Here is a 19,341-nt window from a genome sequence, read left to right on the forward strand (position 1 = left end):
TATATGTCTTGGAATTTGAACAAAGAAAATAGCTGCATTCAGAAAATATCTAAATATTTAATTGCAATCTGATGATTTTAAGTTTCTGATCGTGGCCAGAATAAAATATGTATCTTCTGGTTGTTTTGTAAGAACAGAATGATTTGCCAAGACTCTGTTTCTGTAGATAAAAAAAACAATAATTTTCATAACAAAAACCTTGGTTTGCGTTGCTTTTAAACCCCTAAAAAGTACTCTTGTATGTACATTTCTTAAAATACCGATTATACTTGATGATCAATATCATGTTGGTTTTGCGGAATTTGCCAGCAGACATTCCAGTAAAAACGTATTTTAGTGGCACAAAAAAAACTAAAGTTTTGTTAATTTCTTAACAGCTGAATCCACCAAATTGCACTCATTTTTTGTTTAAAGAGAAGTATTAGTGCAAAAAGTAGCGGAAATTGAAGGAGGATGCAGCCACCCAAATAACAGATTTTACGAAGTATAAGTGAGAAAAAGTTATCAATAATATGACTGAAAAAAATTTGCGCCGACCGGTGGGAGATAACAAGAATAGAGTAGAAATAATTCGCATAAAAAATAATAAATATTTTTTTTAAATTTTAAATTTTATCATTAACTATCATAAGATTACCTTTATTTCCTTTATAGAAAATATTTTGATCAAACGGATAGTTTTTTAGATACACGCATTCGTAACTGTCCCATTTCTAAATGATCTAAAAGTCGCCGACCGTGGCCTAGAGGATAGCGTTCAAGTCTTCTAAGCCAGAGGTCATGAGATCGAATCGCGGTCACGGCATATACAGTACTCTTTCTGTGGGCTGGTGGTTTTAGCATTCATAAGATGCTAGCCATCATGTCCTTGAAAGACGTACGCCCTACTGTTAAGTTTGAATTAGATCTCTTCAAAGAAACATGAAGTTTCACTGAGGTCCTTTTTGTGTGTGTTCGTTTTTTTGAAAACAAAGCGTTTTTTCACTTGCTATTTGGTTTTTGATCCATTAGTAAACATCCTTACAACACAATTTATTTTTTGTTGTTTTAAAAAAAGACATACACCGTCTTAGCCGTTCTTAGTCTTTACAGACTGAATAAAATGACATGGACAACTTAAGATTAACATTTAACACCCAGTACCGGGATGGGAATAGAGTGTCCATTTCCCGGCCATATTGTTGTTCCCGGGAATCGGGAAATCTGGTGGCTTGTTTCCCGGGAATTCCCGGGATCCCGGGAATATTCAAAAACATGTAAAACATATGCACTTTGATCCAAATATAGCTTATCGAACCATTCGTGTATACAAGCCTATAATTTGTTCAAAATGATCTCTTCATAATGGTTATTTAACTTATTTTTAATCAAATAAATCAAACTGTTTTCAACAATGATTAATTAAAAACAGTCAAACGAAAAAAAACCTGAATAAATCAAATGAAGAATTCATTCATGCAATAAGCGGTTAATAAAAAAATATCTTTTTATTTGTTTGATTAATTCAACTTTTTTTTCCATTTTTCTGAACACTTTACATATTTGCTCTTCATATGAAAAAAAGATGTCTTCTTCATTTTTAAGTTTTGAAACTCATCTGAATTTCAAAGCCAGAGGGAAACAATTGCATAAATGCTACTTTCGAGAAAACACAATCTGCCTACCAGTTGCGCAATTTTTCATATATTTTTCGAACTGTTTTGGGTTTTCGTTCAATGAAAACGGTGTTGAAATACATATAATCTTTTTAAACCTATCTAATTAAATAAAAAAAATTGCACCAAATGGCTGCAAAATGTCTACTGCCACAGAAATCGGCATATTCTTAATAAGATCTGTATGACTACATTTAAAATACGAACAATAAGAATGGTTCCAGAGGCTATATCAGGCTTTTCCAGAGAAGTAATTTCATACATGTCGGGAATTCCCGGGAATGAAACTATGATTCCCGGGAATCGGGAATTCCCGAATTTTTCAAATTCCCGGGAATTCCCGACCGGGAAATCCCGAGACGGACACTCTAGATGGGAATCGAACCCATGCCATCAGTGGACCAGCGATTACCGTCTTACCACGCTAACCACTCGTACACCGAGACGTACAATTTATTTTTTGTTGTTTTGTTTGTTGATTTGACAGATAAATTGAATAAATCCGAGCTTTTTTTAATGAAACCCGAGCATCCAGGCCGGACCGGACTTTCCATGCAATCCACCATTCATTCGGCCAAACATCCATTCTGCATTATAACTAATTTGACCTAGGGGCCTATTCGGCTTTATGATCCATTCGAATGACGATCATTTCATAACATTTCAATGCTCTGAAGTTATTAGACCGACCGTGGCCTAGAGGATAGCGTTCAAATCTCCTAAGCCAGAGGTCATGAGATCAAGTCTTGGTCACGGCAAACATAGTACTCTTTCTGTGGGTTGATGGTGTTAGCATTAGTAAAATGCCAGCCATTATATCCTTGAAAGATGTACGCTTAGTCTTAAGTAGAATTTAGATCTCTTCAAAGAAACATGAAGTTTCACTGAGATCCTATATGTGTGTGTTCGTTTTTAACTTGTTTAATAATATTTCTGAAAATTGGCCGGAAAATCTGTCAGTGTTGCTTGTTTTTTCTAATGAAAAAAGAATGCTCTGTTTGGGGCGTTCTCGCTACACCTACTGCTTTGCCGCCTTCGGCAAAGTTTTACCCGATGAATTTTCCAGTAAGCTTCATATATCGGAATTTCATTTGCATTGCTTTTTTTTTGTTTCGATTATAATAATTTTCCCTTTTTTTATGGCATTCGCGACTTTATATCAACCTTGGCGGGCAGTTATTGAAAAAATTATCCGTTACAACTGTGTTCGATGTTCTTGGGCTTGAACTCACGGACATCGCCTCAGGAAGCAATCGACTTGCCAACTTAGCTATATATTCATTTGCATTGCGTGAGAACTAAATATTTAAGACATATCAAAAAAGTTCCATTCTCCGAACCAAGCCCGTGCGAAGGAGCCGGCCATCGGGCGTTTTTTTTATTCATGATTCAAATTTAGTCACAAATATTGGAAATAAATTAAAATGCATAATAAATAGGAAATTAATTTTTGAAATTTTTTTATCACTCAAACGCGAAATTTTTTTTCTGATACGATTACGATACGCTACGATAAACAGAGAAATATAATACATAAAGTAATACATAGGAGGAAGTGTTCCTAAATGCGCATGTTGGGTAATATGCGCATACAGCTGATTGACGATATGGCTGGAGATTCATCATATCTAATCATTGCAGTTTAAGGGTAATAAGCTTTTAACACATGGCATGAAAAAATTTAATTGTTATATAAAGTCGAAAAAATTTAAAAATTCAAACATGATTTTTGTCAGTTTTGTTATAATATATTGAACTTTAATTATCGTGCGTACAGATTCTGTGAACAAAAATTTTAATGGCTTTTCTTTCTTATTCATCTGGAAATCGGAAATTCAACAAATTGAAGCTTTTGGCGAAGTTGTAAATGATAAGATATTGGAATAAGAGACAGGTTCTGAATGCCCATATCAAGGCAGGTTAAATGCCTATATCAAGAAAAATAGATTAGTCTTATAATTTTTTTACTTTTTATCATTTAAACATTAAATCTACGCTCAAATCACGATCTTACAGCAAAAACAGAAGAACTTCATACTGATCCGAAAAAAATATGATATGAACAAAATATTACCATGAAATATGGTGTGACGAATAATTAATAATGGCTTTGTGCCACAAATAATACAAACGCAAACATAATTATGATGGCAACATTAATGTGTTGCTAAATTCAAAAAAACCCATTTTATTTCCCTCAAACATGATTGAATTTAAAAGAGCGACTTACATTTCGGCTTTGCTGCGTGCTGCTGACCCAACTTTCGGGTACTTTTTATGGATGCTCCTCTCCGAGTGCCTTGCCATCTGGGGGCTGACCGAAACCATGTTGATGATGATCAAATTGCGCAACTCGTGGTTCGCTGACACGCGACCCTGCACGTTCCGGCTTGGGCCGCTGAACGCGCAGATCCTCCTGCTGGATCCTGTTGTTCCGGTGGTTCTCCGGAAGAAATGCTGCTTCTTCGTTGTCATCCGATGACCAAGGATGTTTTCCCCGGTTGCAACCGGGAACGCCTTCCACCTTCCGCACGTGGTTTTCCTATATCTCCGATCCCTCGAAGCCTCTTGCGCCTTTTCCCTTGGGAACCTTGGCGCTTCTCGGCGCCTTGTGTCCAATGGGCACCGCGAGTGGAACTGCAATAGGCAGCAAGAACTAGCTGAAGTTTTCCGGCACAGTGGCTTCCTGACAATAAACGCTCCCACTACTGGCGAGAAGAAGCGAGTACCAAGCGCCGAATCCGGTGAGCCGAATATCACCAAGGGTGAGAAAAGATGTGGCAAACAGAAGTGGCAAAGCGGTATGGCAGTAAAGGTGTAGCAAAAAGATGTGGCCAAAAAGAAAAAAGGTATGGCAAAAAAAAAAGGGTCCTATTGGGACGGAAAAGTGGGGTTAGAAAAAAGATTTGTTGAAGAAATCTAACCTCAACTTACTTCCGACCCCTTTTGGATGCTGATATGCCAACTGTGGCCACGCACGACCTACGAAATCTTTCCCTTTTTGTTAGCGCCTTGCGCAGATTTTCTCTCTGTGAGATTCGCTTTTGGCCGTGGTCGAAAGGTGTGTACAAGCGAACTTTGCCTTTTGCGACGTCTTCCGCCCTTAATCGACCGACAATTCCTTCTGGCCTAGGCGTGCGCTTCTGTGCCTTTCGATGCTTCACTCGCACGTTTTCCCGTGGGGGAAGATAAAGCTTTGCTTGTGTGCCTGACCGATCCCTTGGATCGCGTTCAATCTGATTTTCTTTTCCGTGCCGATTTCTAGCGGCTGCGGCGCACACACCACTCGCGAAACGTCGATCCCGATTTGTGTTTTCGGCACTTAAAACTGCTCGCAATAATATTCGCTGGCGAGCTTCTTGACTGTCCCGGAACTAGTGACGACTGTCGGTCAGTCGAGCCAACCGCAAAACTTAAAATTTTCCCACGAATGAAAATTCAGTGGCGTCTCTCTTGTGGCCAACTTGCGCTCAAACGGTTTAATTTTCAATCCGATGTCTGGTTGACAATTCATCCGAATTCCGAGTTCTTTCGGTTGTTTTTGCTCAGTGTTTTGATATTTGTTTTCATCGACAGGGGTGTGTTTCTTGTTTGCACGCTCCTAATTATTTGATGGAAAATGGGTAAAAGTAACTGTTTGCGTATTTGCTCCTAATATCGTATCAAAATTTCTGAACATAGAATTAAATGTAACAATGGCCATATGGTATATCTAACTATGTTTCATGCACAAGAACTAGTGATGTAAAAAATTTCAACAAATTTTCAGCCTTGACGTACGCTCATCATCCGTTTCTACCATTTTCAATAAAATAATATCAAAATATTGCAAGTGTTGATGAAATATAGCTAAAAACATAAATATGTGCATCTAGCCCGCCAGTTTCGGAAATCGGCTATTTTGACTTCTTTATTATAAAATTATTTTCACAAAAACTGTAAGAGATTTTAACAGAAAAATTGCTCTAACGTATACAAAACAGATGTCCGCTCATGTGTGTATAGTTTTCAGGCTCCTGTCTATTGGAATATGGGAGAAAATTAGTGCTGTCCTTAATATGCGCATGTAGCCCGCCTCTCCCCTAATAAATAACCAGATTCAAAAAGAAATTAAATTTGAATTTTAAAATAAATTTCAGATCACGTAACAAATTCACCATGATTAAAAATTGATCAGCAAAATGATAATAATTTTCATTTATTGTTCACCTTAATTCACATTTTTTTCTTCATTTTCAATGGAAAAGTTTATTGAAAAACTCCGCTGTTATATCTTGAGTTTGAAAAAGTATTTAACCGCGATTTGAAATGTGATATCAGGATTGGAAAAAGATAACAAAAAATTAATTTTGATTGTAAAGGAATTAATTCAAAAAATAATTTGAATTTAATTTGCTGAAAAGAAATAAATATTTCGTTCTATATCAAGAGGGCCTGTGACCAAAGTCGAACGCATAATATTCTAGTCTATTGGCTAGAAATAAATGGCTAAATGGCTAAAAAAATTCATTTTTGAAGTACAAAATAATAACCTAGGTACTATATTTATGAAACATCATGTATAATTCATCATTGAAAACTTACACTGACTGGTTAAATAAAAACGTATAACCATTTTGAAAACTTATTTTTATATTAACTCAAGGGAACAGCATTTTGGTGCGTATGTTTTAATGATGGATTCGGTAGAGTATTGGGTTCTGAACTCGAATCTTTTGTCAGAATTTGTCTATTACCTCTTGTCTTGTTAACATGGAGTTTGAAAATGAATCAGTGGAATCAATCATTGATAATTGATGAACTAAGAAATCTACATGAAAAAAAACCTGATTCTCATTTTGTTTTTCTACTTCATTCAATTAAGGAATCATATTTTGATGATGTTAATGATGAATAATCTATATTGTAGTTAAATTATATAGTTTTTGAATATTTGTAAAGATATCATTACAAATATTTCTGTTTTTAATGAAAAATTCGTTAAAGTTCCCCTATTTTTGAGAATAGGAAATAGTAAACAAAAAGAAAACTTCTGTATTTTTTTTCGAAAAATCAAAACTATTTGCGTTCTAAGGGAAAGTTAATAATTGTTTAATAATATTTATTTTAAATTTTTGTGTAATGTTTCCAAATTATGCCAAAAAACTGTATAATATCCTTAAATGATTTTAATCTTTTTTCAAAAGATATTTTAAAAACAAAAACTGATAGAATACAAAACTGGTTGCATATTTGGATTTAAGGCACCCAAAATGTTAAGCTCTAAAAATTTTAGGACCTCGGAAAATGTGAGTTTTATGGTCTTATTTAGCTTAAAAAAAATGAGGCTTAAATTGATTTCTTGAAGAATATTTCTCAACGGCATACAATTTGTAACGAAATAAACTATCTTATAATCAAAGCGATAAGTAATGAAGTAATGGATGCTAGGTTTCAGATTTTGTTTGCTTATTCTATCGATTGTTGGAGAAGTAAGCACCTGTTAAATGGCTACCAACTTTTAGATGTGTGAAATTTGTATTGGATTAATGAAACTTGTTCATAAATCCCCATTCTATATGCGATCTAGGGTTTTTGTGTGCCCAGATTTCTATACAAAAGATTTTTTGAACTGCAAATTGAAATTAACGATTAAAAATCAGATTCAATTCGTGAACGTGAACGTCATATAGTATCGTAAAATGAAATGTCGTTGATCTAGAGTGATTTAAGAGTAAATTCCAAATTTTCTGAAATGTTTGTTAACACTTTATTTCAAATACATCTAAGGATCAAGTTATTTCCCGTTACTACGGTTAAATAATTTATTGAACTGAAAATATCACTTCTAGATCGTGGTGTTGATCAGCTGTGCTAAAAGAGTCCAGTCTGTATGATAATTATCAACTGCTGATAAATTTGCTCTCAATTGGTTTGTTTTCTCTCGTTATGCTTCAGCATTATGAGACTGAATAATGTGGCCTTAATTTACGCGTTAACATATGGTGTTGTTTAAAACAACACTAATCAAAATCCAAATATCTCGCTTGGATATTTTAAGTGATGTATTGACAAAAAATATTTTAGAGATTAAAAGAATTTAGCCCATGTTATGTTTACTAAGATATTGTAATTTATGTGTGAGATATCGAACAAAGTAGGCGGGAAAATTGCAAAAATCAAATTTATTCATTTTTTTAAGTAGTTTTTGGAAAATCGCTATTATTTCTCTAGATTTTTAAATTCTTACAAATTTTTTAATCTCAATCAATCACAAATACCTTCTTGCACCCAATTAACAAGGTCAGGAAGAAATTTGCAAAATCTTATTCGAATGGATTTAGAATTTCTAAAATTACTTTCCAACTTTGATGCGCCATAACTTTTATAACACCGACTTCAAACCTGCTCAGTTATGTTATTCGAGTTAAAATATTATTATTTTACTGAACTCTGCTATTCTCATTTTAAAAAAAGGCATGCATTAAAGGATTGAAGTCAAGATTTTCTTATGGAAACACTTCTTAAGTGCTGCGTAAAACATGGATGAGTTTTGAACAAAAAAGAAACTATTCAGACCTCAGAACTTGAGAAACCGGAAAAGACCTAAAATCGACTAAAACCGATGTCAGTGCCATGCGATAAAGTGAATTTCTTTATTTCCCAGGAGCTTATGGATGCGATTAAAAAGCGTTAATAATTTGGTCATTTAATCTTTTAGTTGTAATATTTGGAGTTTGGAGTCCCTATTAATGTAATTTTCTGCTTGACGTGGTCACTAATTTTGTCCTGATTTTATTCAAAAGTCACAATTTTTCTCTACTTTTTTGCCTCATGGTCGCTTCTAGCCCTGTATACATTAAAAGATAACTTGCTGGTTTTTTGATACATGGGGTTAAAAGAAGTTCAGAAAGTTTTAATATTTTTGACAAACGCCTTTAACAACCACTGCATTTCTTACAGGAAAATGTTTCACCAAAATATTATTGAAAATATAAAGGTAACCCTCGCACCATCTCAGTTGCATGCAATATCTTATAAGAGAAAAGCACACATGAAAGCTTCTAGCACAACAGCTCTACCCCACTTATACCGTTACGATAAGAGAAGAGTAGAGTGGTTCACTAAAGAGATGATTTTCCATCAGTTTGAAGAACAATCATTGAATGTTTGAATTTTCGTGTTTAATGGCAATTTCTTGAAATGCTTTTTGCGGTAAGTTGAGCTTGGTTTGATCAAAAAATTAATTATTTAAGGTTGAGAGAACAAACGACAAGAACAAGTGCTCGGAAAAAGCACACAGAAGTCAGGACTTGAGAATTTCCCAGCTTTCATCGCTTCTCAATCGTCAATATTGGTAAACAAAGTTTGTTCTCGTACTCTTTATTTTCAGATTTCTAGGAACGAGTAAGTGAGGTGTTCGCTTTCGCTCTTTGGAGAGAGAGTAAATTTATGACGCCGATTTTTCTACGCACCCACTGCTAGCAGGTGAGCTTTTTCTTGTTTTGATACTTGCTGGTTGTTGGTTGGACTTTGATATGAAAGAAAATTCTTCCCCTTACACACACAGTCAACGAAAGTTGTGGTCGTTTGATTCGTGTGTTGTGGGGTTTTGTTGTGTATGGCTATCTCGCTCGATCCTATGGCGTCATTCAAGCAGCTGAGCTTGTTCCGTTTTGTTTTTTTTGTGGGTTGTAGGAAATATTCACCAGTTTCAACTTGTTTTGTACGCTGCTGATGATGGCGATGATTGTGATGACGATGACGATGACGATGGGTTGAGTTTGTGAGTACACAGCTCAATAGACATCAACACATTGAATCGAGAGCCAGCTACAGCTGAAAGTGCTGAAAACATCGTCCAGCGCCAAACAAAACCCGAAGCTTCGAGTCAGTCTGAAAGGAAAATTCGTGTGAAAAGGATCCTCCGTCTCCTTTGTGTGCATATTTTTAGCCAGCTACATTAGTCAAGAGCATCTCATAGCTTTTGTCTCTAGCTAAATCGTAATATTCGCAGAAGGATATTGAAGGACTCTTGTGCTGTTTTTTCTTCGATTGTGCAATTTTCACCTGATTTTCTTCGCGCGCTTGCCTCGCCAGGGAAATCATCTTCCACACCCCTACGTCAAAGAAAGAAAAACTGTGCAATTTTTTCTTCGTTTACCATAACAATCAAAAACTTTGCTAGAAATCGATTCCTTTCGGGCTCAAATCGACTGAGAGTGTGAAAAATTTACCTGTGAAAAAAGTTTTTCTTTTCTGCTGAGAAAAAGGAAAACTTGCCCCGCGCCAAATCAATTTGAACAAAGCGATTAAACTGACCGTTTGTGTGATATAATAATTTTGTGCAAACCATTTTCAAACGGAAAAAAGTGTAAGGTACTCGTAAACGAAAAAGTATAACAAGTGAAGAAAAACTTCTGTGTGAAAAGCGAATCTCGAAGCAACGCAAAAAAAGAAGAGCTAGATCTCTCCCAACTTTTCCTTCGCGTCCGCGCAAAGTTCGCTTAAATGAGTGATACAAATCAGAAATGTTTCGGCAAAACTGGTGGATTCTCTATAAGTTTTAATCAAGACTATACGTAAGTAGCATTCGAGCCAATCGACAGAATGATTTTCACAGAATGATTTTCACAATTCTCTCAATCGCAGCAGTTTTTCACCCCCATTAATTCATGCAACTGCGAGCTGCCTTTATTTGTTTCGATTCATTGTTTGATGCTAAAAGTGACCTCATATTTATAATCACAACTACACCCGAGAACCGTATTGTAACAGTAAAAAAAAACAGTCAGGAAACATACGACCACCACCATCATCAGCCCATGAAACCACCAATCAGTAAAAGTAAACACCCAGCAGCAGCTCGCAACCCCCGGGCCACACCACCCCGATTTCATTCGAACGGAACTACCCCTCGACGATGACCATCATAACAAGATGATGGCGATGATGACGATGAACACAACCTGTGCGCGTCTGTGTTTGTGTGATTGAGGTGCACGGATTTCGTGATACAATGAACGCAAAACGAACGAAAACACAGAGTTGAATTCACCTTACTGTGTGAAGTTCAAGAGTTTTCTTGTTATCATACTGGTTCCGTGAGTGGGCCAAACTGTGCTGTTGATGAGACAGCTCGAGCTGACCACACATATCAAAGGGAGGATGACCTTAATACCTCTCAAGATTTCGCTGAAATCCCTCTTGTTTTGCATGAAATCCTCCCCGGGGCATGGCCAGGGAAGTGCATTCGGCAGTTGTAATCCTTCGTTTTTATTGCACCCGTTGCACCAAACTCAGGTTTGATGGACCCTTTCCTTCAAGGTGACTTTCCACCCGATGCCACTGCTGTTGTGTGTTGTGTGGGGGGATGTTGTGTTGTTTTTGTTTGTGGCCGCCCGATGATGAAATAGCCAGATGATCGAGGGATGATGAAATTCACTGAAAAGGTGTCTGAAATCGTTCCTTACTCTGGCACTAGTTGATTTTGTGTTTTTTTTTGTTTTGTTCTTATCTTTATATATGCCCTAGGTGACAAATCGGATGGTGAACTGTTTGTTTTTTCTCCGAATTTGGAAACATCAAGTTTTTTTGGGTTATGTATGTACGAAATACTACAGAGAATGCTGGCAGTCGGTTGATTTTTTTAACATGAATCCACTAAGAAGTCATTTTTTTGTTAAACGAAACCATGAAACTAGGTGTATTTTATTTTACATCCGTTGCTGCAATATTTGCATGAATACACAGATAACACTTCTGATAACATCATGTGATGAAATAGACGTGTGCCTAATAATGTTTGGTGTACCAAACCGATAGAAAAGGCGATGAAAATATGACTTACTGTCATATCAGTGAATAATGGTGACATAGGACTGTTTAATACTCCAAATGCCGACATACATATATACACGATTGGCTGTTTATGTAGTATGTTCCGTCCCATCATTTCCCGATTCACCTGAAACATCTCTTTGCAATTCGTGAACACTTATTCTGGATAAATATAATTTATCCTTAAAGTTTTAGAGGATTTAACTTGTAATTCGTACTGAGATTGATTTTTAATATTGGGATTTTTTTAAGACTTATTTTTTAGAAAAAAAAAAACAAATCTCTTATCAAAAGAGAACTTGAAGACGAATTGAATCTTTTATTATTCGCTTTAAAATCGATGAAAGTTTTTCAAATTTATAAAAATTTAATATAACAGAAAAGTGTTCAGTTCAAATTTGTGACACCTTTTATGCTTGAAATTTCAAATTCTAAATTTAAATGAAGAAAAAATTACGTACGTCCTCGGTGGTCGAGTGGTTAGCGTGGTAAGGTGGTAATTGCTGGTCCACTGAAGGCATGGGTTCGATTCCCATCTCGGTACTGGGTGTTTAAATGTTAATCTTAAGTTGTCCACGTCATTTATTCAGTCTGTAAAGCCTAAATCGGCTAAGACGGTGTATGTCTTTTTTTTTTAACTGTTTTATATAGTTTAATTGACAAATTTGAAGGCAAAATTCAAATTAAGCTATTTAATAGAAAAAAAATCTTACTTTTTTCACAAGAAAAACCCTGTATAAGATTGTAATCCCAACATTATAATTGTGAAAAATAGATACTTTTAGCCCTTATCCTTTCTTGAGTTTCATTTTGAAGTTTGAAGACTGGAATTTTTTTTCGAAGAGTGTCAAAATCAAGTGAATTTTTAATAGACGTTTCCTTAAAGTTCAGACAAAAAACTCCTTTTATCAAGGGCTTTAGACTAAGTTTGCTAGATAGTCTGATTTCACCCAGACTTACTCGTATATTTAATAATTTATTTTTTTACAATATAAATTAAACATGCTTAATATTCATCATAATTTTAAACGTTAAAAAAAAAAATGCCGGATACTTTAAATTGGGAATTTCCTTAGGAAATGTTTAGGAGCATAGGAGGTGTAGGAAATCGATGATCGCACCATTCACCAAAATAAATCATGTTCTAGCACCTTGCCCTACTAACACAAACCTTTCCTTGAATACATAAATATTGATTCGAAGACTTATAGATGATTTCTATAGTCAAAGATACCGGTTTATTCTTGTTTCTAAATTTTTCAAAATAATCTTTTGGAAAATGAGAGACGAGGGATTGCTGTTACAGGGTGGCTAGCGAACCGAGAAACCAGGGAATTGAAAATGGAACCGGGAAATCCAGGAAAAAAACCTGGACTCTCGAATCAAAACCGAGAAAACTTTGTATGGGTCGTTTTCTCATATATAAATCTATTGAATTCTAAAGTTCATATATTTAAGCACAAATAATCTTTCCCTAGGAGCTTTACATTTCTGATTACACTTTACATTCCGTAACAAAAATATGGAGAAAAATCGAGTATTTTTCCTTAGCAGCACTTACATTTTCAGTGTTCCATTTTCAGTCCCAAAAAATTTTATACGTATTTTGAAATAACGAAACGTAGCAGAAAAATTTCTAGTAGCAGAACTATTACTTAGCTCACGGATATTGTGTGTGAAATTAGTTGAAAAAATCAAGTTTTGATAACATTGCATATTTATGTTGATAGTTTTTTTTTCCAGAATTCTTATTTCGAGACTTGAGATTGATGCTTAGCACCTCTCTTACAACTGACCTAGAATTTATTATTTATTTATTTATTTATTTATTATTTCACCTTCGACTATGTCGCACAGATGTGTACTTATTAACTAATCCTTAATCTAAAAGAACACTTGCTTAAATTAAAGTCGAAAAGGTGGTAAACATTCAATACTGATGTTATGAAATCGTTTGGTACATCTTTGTACCTGAAAATAATCACATTTTCGTAGATGATGGAAAGAATTAAAGAAACATAAGCTATCAAAGAACGAAAGAACATAAGCCGTAAATATCATGAATTTTTCGAAAAAGATACAACGGCTCACCGACAGGACCTGATATTTACGGCTTATGTTCTTTCGTTCTTTGATAGCTTATGTTTCTTTAATTCTTTCCGTCATCTACGAAAATGTGGTAAACATTATTAAAATGGCGACATGAATTTTCGAGAGGGTTATTAAGGCCATATTGTGTACGATGAGTTGGGAGTCTTAGAAAATAGTATTGGCGTAATGTTCTAGATGGCGCACTTATCTGTAGTTTCTCGAGCAACTCCCTGCTATCTATGTTGCTCATCAGAAGATCATAAATGAACAAACGTTGTAGAAGAAGAGTTGACAGGATCGTTCCAACGTAGCGTTCGAAGTGCGTAACGTAAAAAGCTTTTCTGGACTCGCTCGATGCGGTTAGCATGGACGTCATGGTAGGGGGCCCAGACTTGAACACAGTATTCTAACACGGTCCGGACAAGAGAATTGAACAGCATTTTCAAACAGTAGATATTCGTAAAATCTTTCGTATTACGACGTATCAATCCTAGAGTAGCGAACGCCTTTGCTGTGATCGCTCCAATGTGCGTTGTAAACTTCAGCTTACAGTCAAAAACGACTCCTAAATCCTTTATCTCGCTCTTCCGTTGAAGCGTAGTTTGATCCATTCTATAGTCGAATAAGATTGGATTTCGTGCTCTAGTAAATGACACAGTATTGCATTTCCCTGCATTTGCTTGCATTCCGTTTGTGTTGCACCATGTTCAAAACTTCACGACACGCTATGCTGAATCAAAACTCAAATAAGCAAAAATGTAAAGAAAATATTTCAAAGGTACGGGAATAAATTTTGAAAAGCCTGACCAAAAACTCAAATGAATATTTTGAACAAATGAGGAGGAAATGAAATTGATTTATTTTCGGCTATTCTGAATTGGGAATACGAAAGTACACGTACACGTTTTTATCTTAACCATACTTCAAGGTTTCATTTTATTAAAAACATTCTTCATTACAAAAAAAAAACCAGAATTAAAAAATTTCACCCTAATCACTGTTTTGAAAATTTGGATCAAAATTTAAAATGTTATATTAATAAATTTTTGGATCCGAGCTTAAAATTCCTAGATTAATATTGCAAATCTAGAATCCAGCACTCAGAGATCAGATAACAGATCCGCATTATCAAAAGCAAATTTTTAAGTTATCCGACAAAAATCTGAATTCCTCCAAATATGAACCTTGAGCTTCTCGTTTTGATTTATAGATTACTAATTGAATCCTAAATTAATTGTTTATTATCATTTTTCAAACATCAGAAGCCAGAGCTCAATTGTGAAATTCTGTAAAAGGACAGAAAAAAATCATTGGTACTTTAACTTGCAATTTTCAGATCACATGGCGTTATATCAAAGCAATATTTTATCAAATCTTAATCATGAAAATAAATTTTATAAAATGTTAAGTTGTTGTCAAAGACTGAGAAGAAGGTGGCAATATTAAACGAGATTTTGCAGGATACTAAAATTATCTTTTACTAAAATTATTCTCATGAAGCTTTGCATTTCAATTTGTTAATATTTTATTTTCTGTAAAAAATCCCAACAAACATTCATACACATAATTTTCTACTTCACTGGTAGAAAAAACCCGATGTACAGATTTCTTCATGTTATTTAAAACCGGGGAAATCATAAAATATTTTATGAAAAACCGGAAAAAACCGGGAATTTTATAATGGAAACTCGCTGGCCACCCTGCTGCTAGAACCTAAAAAGTATTCTACTAACCACTGAATTAAGTCATAAATAAGAAAGGAATACATTATTTTGTAATTGGATAACTGGAATTACTGAAGCATTTCGGTTTTGATGATTTAATGTGGATATGAGAAGTCCAACAGGCTAAGCTATTCAGTAATATATTTTTTTACAAATATTATCAAAATAATCATGCACGATTTTTTGGAAGCCTAAATAACCTGTCAAAATGTGTTTCAATTAAAAATGTGTTAGTGTTTTTGGTTTGTATTATTAAGCTTGCCAGATTGCCCGGATTTATAGGAGTTTGCCCGGATATTTAATACAAAATTTGGAAGAAGTCCAGTCCGGCCCGGTTGCTCGGATTTTATTGGAAAAAAACCTGAATTTTGCCCTGATTTATTCACTTTAATGGCCGAAATCAAACTTAAAAAACAAATTTCGTTGTAAAAATTTTTTATTCATGCGTCCAAAACAATTTTTTTTTAGCAATTTAAAAAAAATCATGGATGGTTTTTCGGGAGCCTTAAACACGATTCAAAATCTGCTGATAACTTTTTATGAAAAAATAATTTTTTTCAAGTTTTTTTTTTCTTAATTTTAGTTCATGCGTAATTCCTGGGTTTTGACCAAATTTGCCCGGATATGCTCGAATTTTTTTTTTCGAATGTTTTGAAATCAAATGACCGGATTTTGCTAGGTTTTTATATAATAGAGCGCTTTTTTTTGTTTCGATTATAGTCGTTTAAACATCTTTTTGTCATTCGCGACAACGATGTAGTTGGCGGACAGTGAAACAGTGAAAAACTTGGATCCAGTACAACTGTGATCGATGTTTACTCTTGGGCTCGAACTCACGGACATCGGCTTAGGAAGCAACTGACTTGTCAACTGAGCTATATCACAAGCCCGTATATAATAGAGCACGGATCTTCATAAGTGAATAAAATATATTACCAAATTAAGATTACGTCAACTGAATCTGAGTGATTCTAATCGAAAAAGTGGTCGTTTTTTTGTCCGGTTTGACACGGTGTATCGTTTACTGCTGTCGGTTTCTGTTTCAAACTATTGTAGAATGTGTTGAATTTTTTGTGTAAATTAGATATTTATGTGTGACTCACGATTGAAATATTTACCCGGTGGACAATATTTAAAAAAAAAAAATTATGCTGGCGTTTGTGGTGTACTCATAGAGTTTTATTGTTGGTTTGTGTGTGTGTGTGTTTTTTTTAATTTTAGTTTCTTTTTTCGTATTTTTTCGAGACACTGAAAAATGTTGTGGTATGAAATGTAGGGTAGTCATTCATTCTTAGTTGTTTTATTATGATGAGTGGTGATTTTGTCTGAATGGGATGTGAAAGTTGCTACTCTATTCGCAAACGTTATTACCATGTGCATTTTTTGATGTAACGGTTAGAATGAGTGAAAGTTGAGAAATCTTCCAATAGCAATTGGTTTCATGTACAAATCAGACACAATCTTACACTCTTCGTTCCTGTAGAGCAGCATATCAAAAAACGACAACTTTTTCGGTAAAAATCACTTAGATTCATTAGACGTAAACTTCATTTTTTTTATTAATTTCAGTCCCTGATGAAGGATCGAAACGACGGATATGTAAAAATATTTAAAGTCATTTTTACTTAAAACCTGAGGCTGGAAGCCGAAAATCAACCCACTTAAACATGATGTATTCAAAATTACAATTCTCATTTAAAATTTATTTATTTTTTTAAATTCATATATCGTATATATTCTGAATCTCGAACTTTTGAATCTGAGACTTTACTTAATACGATTTTCGAACTCACAATTTTATATACCTATTATTTTCGTGGTCTTCATTTTAATTTTTCATGTGTATCAAATCAAACTTGCGAATCTGAATTTTAAATCTGATCGTCAAGCTAGTATGAATCTTTTATGCAATACCTTTTTTTGAATCTAAATAACTTGAATGTATTAATCTATTAATGTATTAACCTATTAATCTATTAATCTATAAATCTATTTTTAATTCAAATATATACAACTTTAGTAGACTTGATTATAAATTTCAAAAAAAAAAAATTGGAATCAAATGGATCATATGAAATGATTCAAATAGTACCTCAAATTTACAAGTTGGATCATCTTTTTTTGATCCCTTACAGATGAGTATTTTTTTTTAAATAGTTCCATAATTATGGCCCTCAGATAAGTATTCGTGGTTCTGTGGCCAGATTTTCTTCTTGAATCAACAAAAATATACCGTTTGTATTTGTATTTGTATATGTACATATTTGGTAAAAAGTAGAAAATCTCGTGAGATGTTCATAAACCTTCGTGGGGGGGGGGGGGGGGATGATTAATTTTTTCTTTACTAATTTCAGGATGTTTAAATATGTCTCAATAAATTCAGATGTTAGCCTTTTTTTTATCTTGTTTACTTGGAACGGCTCGTTAGCATTGCTCTAACTTGCTAATTATAACTCAAGTAACATCTATTATACATCACATGATACGAAGTTCTTCAGCATTTCTTAGCTAATTGTCTTACAAAATTGATATGTCTTAATATTGTCTTTATCAAATTTAGGAATATTGTTGTTCCAATCATTGAATATCATTCAACGAAGCGATGAATAGTTGTTTGATAAAGTTTTAATGAGTAAATTTGATGTAAATATATTTGAAGTCTGGATGCAATTTTACAAAAGTGCTAAGAAAAGCAGGAAAAATTGAGGTTAACTGAGGCTGAAAATAAGTTGCGTTTTAAAATCGACCTATAAACAGTGTTTTGTATTTTCTAAATTTAACGTTACCAAAATGTGTAAATATTTTATTTTTGATTAATTTATTTATATTTTAATTTGAAATCAAAGGTTACACCATTTTTGACATGTTTTTCGGTAATTATATAAATTTTATTTTTTATGGAATTATGCTTTATTTTTCGATGACTGCTCTTACTGTCCTTGAACCAAACTTTCATGAGTTTTCAATATACATTTCAGAGTATGATAGAATAATAAATAGGTACCTGAAATTTGTTTTCCAATGGAACAATCTTGAAACCAAAAAAAAAAAAGTTTCACAACTTTTAAAAATTGAACACTCAATCTTTTCTCAGCCCTAGAATACGATAAACATGACACTCAATGATTCATAACTTTGGTGCCCGTTATATTTTGTTTTAGCATTCTCAAATGCAATGAAAAAAAAAACACCCCAACAAATGATGAACCAAATGGTGAATAACACTCAAATTTAAAGAGCAAGAATCCGTGCTCGGTACGTCTTAATTATTAATATGCAACGACGCAATTCGGGATGACAAACTAACACGTCTGTTTGCACAATTTCAGTCGCACTTTATGTTTCGCTATTCGCGCTTCGAGTTGAAGTTGAAGCAAGAAGAAGTGTGTATACCCGTGTGATAATCGATAGCATCGCCATACGTCGTCGTCGCATCCACAATCATCAAATTGAATGGGGGAGGGCTGTTTTCAGTTGTCTATACATACAGCCTAGCATAGATCTTGCTGGTATTGGTAATGCTCTATCTATGCGATGTTCGTTGTGTTAGTGATGTTTGTATGCTTTTGTATGTTTTCCCTTTTTTGCCTCGGTTCATCACTTGGAAATCGTCATCAGCATCATCATCGTTAGTCAGTCAGTAGTAATTTTGTTGTTGTTATAATAGCTCAAACCTTTGGCATAGCATCGACTGAACTGGAAGCGATTTGTTGAGCGATTCACCAATCAAAGAGAGCGTCCACCATACACAGTGAACCCATTTGACGAATAAGGATCGACCATGTCCTAACTGGTTTGTCCTAAGTTCGTCGAACGTCTTCGGCGTGCATTGTACTCGTAGAATTTTTCAATAGTCAGCTCAAGAAACAACAAAACAAGACGTTCACGCGAACGCGATTTTAATGCGCAGTAGATGATGGACAAGAAACATACTTATCCGAGCAGTTTAAGCAGCTCAGGTGTGGTGGAAAGGTAACTGGAAGCTGTTTGGGGCAAAGAGCCTCTCCCCACCCTCTTTTCCAGTTAGTTTTACCTGCCTGTGCTGCCTTCCT

General features: G+C 34.5%; 1 protein-coding gene across 2 annotated transcripts in view; it reads left to right on the forward strand.

Moving 5' to 3' along the window:
• The first annotated feature begins 9,471 nt into the window (after positions 1-9,471).
• The window catches only part of LOC129745765 (WD repeat domain phosphoinositide-interacting protein 2-like), a 97,288-nt gene continuing 87,418 nt past the window's right edge, over positions 9,472-19,341 (forward strand). The window contains exon 1 of one of the 2 annotated variants that reach the window (XM_055739100.1): positions 9,472-10,216. In XM_055739100.1, the coding sequence (XP_055595075.1) occupies positions 10,146-10,216 (71 nt within the window). In that variant the 5' untranslated portion in view covers positions 9,472-10,145. The remainder of the gene's footprint in view (positions 10,217-19,341) is intronic. The other variant, XM_055739101.1, reaches the window with a different exon arrangement.

Source organism: Uranotaenia lowii, chromosome 2, assembly GCF_029784155.1.
Source record: "Uranotaenia lowii strain MFRU-FL chromosome 2, ASM2978415v1, whole genome shotgun sequence".
Classification (NCBI taxonomy): domain Eukaryota; kingdom Metazoa; phylum Arthropoda; class Insecta; order Diptera; family Culicidae; genus Uranotaenia; species Uranotaenia lowii.